The sequence below is a fragment of the Rutidosis leptorrhynchoides genome, chromosome 3, assembly GCF_046630445.1.
Source record: "Rutidosis leptorrhynchoides isolate AG116_Rl617_1_P2 chromosome 3, CSIRO_AGI_Rlap_v1, whole genome shotgun sequence".
NCBI classification, from domain to species: Eukaryota; Viridiplantae; Streptophyta; class Magnoliopsida; order Asterales; family Asteraceae; genus Rutidosis; species Rutidosis leptorrhynchoides.
In genome coordinates, this window is record NC_092335.1 from 12637002 (window position 1) to 12640577 (window position 3576).

At 35.3% G+C, this 3576-nt stretch overlaps 1 protein-coding gene across 1 annotated transcript; it reads left to right on the forward strand.

Annotated features, from left to right (window-relative positions):
* The first annotated feature begins 623 nt into the window (after positions 1-623).
* On the forward strand, positions 624-3054 carry LOC139899677 (uncharacterized). Its single transcript, XM_071882525.1, has 3 exons — positions 624-681; positions 2343-2351; positions 2459-3054. Exons 1-3 carry the CDS (start codon positions 624-626, stop codon positions 3052-3054), a joined length of 663 nt encoding a protein of 220 aa, XP_071738626.1.
* The last annotated feature ends 522 nt before the right edge of the window (positions 3055-3576 follow it).

Below are 3576 nucleotides of genomic sequence, written 5' to 3' on the forward strand. Positions count from 1 at the left end.
CTTGGCTTAACACTCGTTAAATTTTTCCGTTAAGTCTAAAATTGAATCTTCAATTGTATCCAAGCAAGTAACCTGCAACCTGCAATTTAGATATTTAACCTGCAAAATTCATTTGTTCGATTTGATGATTTGCAAACCGATTTGCAAACCCCATGTGTTCGATTTGACGATTTACGAATCTAACTTTATTTATTTAACCTGCAAAACCCATATGAAATTCTTGAAGTTCATCATCTTCATTGTCACTATTATAAATTAAAACAAATATAAAAGATAAGATGTAACTAAACCATCTGTTGCAAAGACTAGACACATAGATTTGAAAAATTTTCGATTTTATTTTACATTGTTTTGAAACGATGCCGGAATCATAACCTTGCTAAACCATCTGTTATGAAATTTTCTAGTAGATCTGAAACCTAAAAGATGGATGTTGGGGATTGTCGATCTAAATAATGAACAAACAAAATCACACACTTTGAACAACCGATTGAATCCAAAGCTAATTAATCGATTCACACATCTAATTCATTCTTGTTGTCGATTTGCACTCGTAAATTATTACAAGAGAACAATCAATATGCTATGAAGATATCGAGAAGAGGTGAAGTCTTTGGGTAGAAATGGAGGCGGATGTTGTCGGAGAGGTGTGGCGACGGAGGTCGCCGGAGATCGGCGACGGTGAAGCTCATTGCTACCATATCTAAAAATGGAGGGTTCTTCATTTATAGGATTTAATATTCATATCCAATAATATTGTTGCCTACTATTGTTTAATCATCTTTCATTTGTGGTAGGGATAATTGATGCCTACTGCTATTTGCAATAATTGATGTTTGAATCATAAGTAGAATTAGGGTTTAGAAAGAATTAGAGTTTATAATCATAAGTGTAATTTTTGATTTGTAGTTATTGATTTTGATTTGGGAAGAAAAAAATACTCCGTATATCAAATTAGGGTTTATAAAAAATTTATGATTGTGATATTGGTAGGATGAATGAAGATAATGAACTTCAAGAAGAGAAGAAATGATGATTTTCAAAATCTCATTTGTACATTGCTTCTTTATTTTTTTGTTGTACAGTGTATATATGAATGTATGTGGATGAAATTCTTGAAGAAGATGAAAGGTTAAAATGAGGGACCAATAGCCTAAAACATAAACATAAATAACTAGTATGTAATTATCTGATAAACATGAGGGACTAATAATGTTATTGTGTCTACTAGGTGACTGGAAGTTTACCTCTTATAACAAGTCAAATGCATACCATAGGAGAAAATACAAAGTTGAATGCATACAATAAGACTTTTGATGAAAGTTCGATGCATTTTGGTGCCATTTTCCCATCCTTTTAAAAAACAAAAAGATCTCTCTATATATAGCATAAATAAAAATCAGGTTTTCTAAACTAATATAGTATACAACTACTAATCGGAATTGTTTATCCTTTGTAAAAACTATTGTACAAATTGAACTATACAGAGTCAAGATGTTAAATTATCAAGCTTATTTCTCATTATTTATCTTGTCTAATTTAATGTGTTTTCTGTTATTTGTCTAAGGATTGGTGGTGCTGTCTTTTCCTAATGCTCGAGGGCCTTTTTGCTCATGTGCTAAAGTTTAAGGGTGCTGCTGTTCGTTTGCTTATTATGGAGGGGGGCTTTCTGCATTTTCGATACTTTATTTATATGGCTGTCTGTTAGGGTTGGAGCACGACACACACATACAGCAACTGCAGTCGATTGTCATCTTCATCCTACTCAATCCCTAAAATCCAAATCACTTTGATCAATTGTTTGAACCTGCTACTATTATTGTTCTTTTACGCTTGTAATCTTGGCACTTAATCTTGGCATACGTTTCTATTTGTTTCTGTTGATTTATTGATTGATCGTTGATGCTTTTTTGGCGACTAATTTTGATTCATAAGTTTGTGTTGCTGTTGCTTTATCCATTCTTTACATGGTATCAGAGCGTAGGCTCGTGATCTACTGGTGAATCGACTGATTTGAAGGAAACCCTAATTTTAAAATTAGGGTTAGGGCTTGATCGGTTATTGATCCTTTTCTTCTGCACCAGTTTGTTGATCGGTTATTGATCGTGTTCTGCTACTAATCGTCTTCCGCTGACCTGTGCTACTGTGATAGAGTATTATTGCTCTATAGGGGAGTACACTTCCTTTTCTTCATTTATTTTCTCTATATCACCCTTTTTTGACCGAATCCAAGTGCCCAACTCTTGATCTACGTTCTTAAAACGTCCGAAAACATGATCAAGCACTTGGTTGATTCCTGACCTTTCTTGCTTATTCTCTGTTTTGTCTCTTTATCCTTACAGGTTTACTTGGTCTGTTTTTTTTTTTTTTTTGGGTGTTTGTCTGTGTGCTATGTGTTAATTTTCTTATTGTGTGTGGTTCTGTTCTACTGTCCTTTTTTGTGTTTTATTTGCTCTAGCTGCCCTCATGGGGGATACTGAAGCTTCTGCTGTTACCTTGATTACCAAACTGGACTTTGGGGACCCACTTTACCTTCACCCTAGTGACACCTCCACTACACCTTTAATCTCTTTAAAACTTAAAGGGACTGAAAACTATAAAATATGGAGTAGATCTGTCTTACTTGCTCTTGAAACTAAAAACAAAGTTGGCTTTATTGATGGCACTTGCATTAAAAATACCACTGATGAAGTTTTGTCTAAACAATGGGATAGGTGCAACTCTGTTGTCCTGTCCTGGTTACTTGGGTCAATTGCTGATGAACTTTACTCTGGTCTCATTTTTTCAAAGAATGCTTCAACTGTCTGGACTGAATTAAAGGAAACATATGACAAGGTTGATGGGTCTGTTATTTTTAATGTTCACCATAAAATCAACTCTTTAAAACAAAATGGATCCTCTTTGTCTGAATATTATCATAGTTTGAACGCCTTGTGGAAACAATATGATACCTTAGTTGTCATACCCACCTGCAACTGTGCTACTGCAACTCACATTGTTGACCACAACAAGACCTTCAAACTTATGCAATTGCTCATGGGATTGGATGATTGATATATGTCTGTCAGGCGTAACCTCCTTTTAAGAGACCCTCTTCCTGATGTCAAGACTGCCTATGCTGTGGTATCAAGGGAAGAATCCCACAGGGGTTTCTCCAACAAAGATATCACAACTAAACCCCAAACTTCTGCTTTCATTGCCCAAACCTCTAATCACAGATTTCAAAATAACAATGGTAATAATAATATAGGTCCTAACACCAGTCTTAAGTGCAAAAAATGTAGCAAGGTAGGTCATACAATTGAAAGATGTTATGAAATTATTAGATACCCACCTGGATACAAAAGAAATGGACCCAGCTCTAGTAGTTGGAAACCCACTGCCCCTAGACCTTCTGCCAATAACAGTGTCTCCAACCCTCCTAATGAGGGTAACCCTCCTGATGAGGGTAACCCTTTTGGCACACCCATATCCTTCTCAAATGAACAAATGCTCAAGCTTCTTAGTCTTATCAATGATAAGCCTGCTGCCACATCCAGTCATGTTAATGCTTTAGGTATCCTATTCAATAATAGC

What these genes read in the sequence shown, in the direction of transcription:
- LOC139899677 (XM_071882525.1), top strand. Translation starts at nt 624, where the DNA reads ATGGAGGCGGATGTTGTCGGAGAGGTGTGGCGACGGAGGTCGCCGGAG.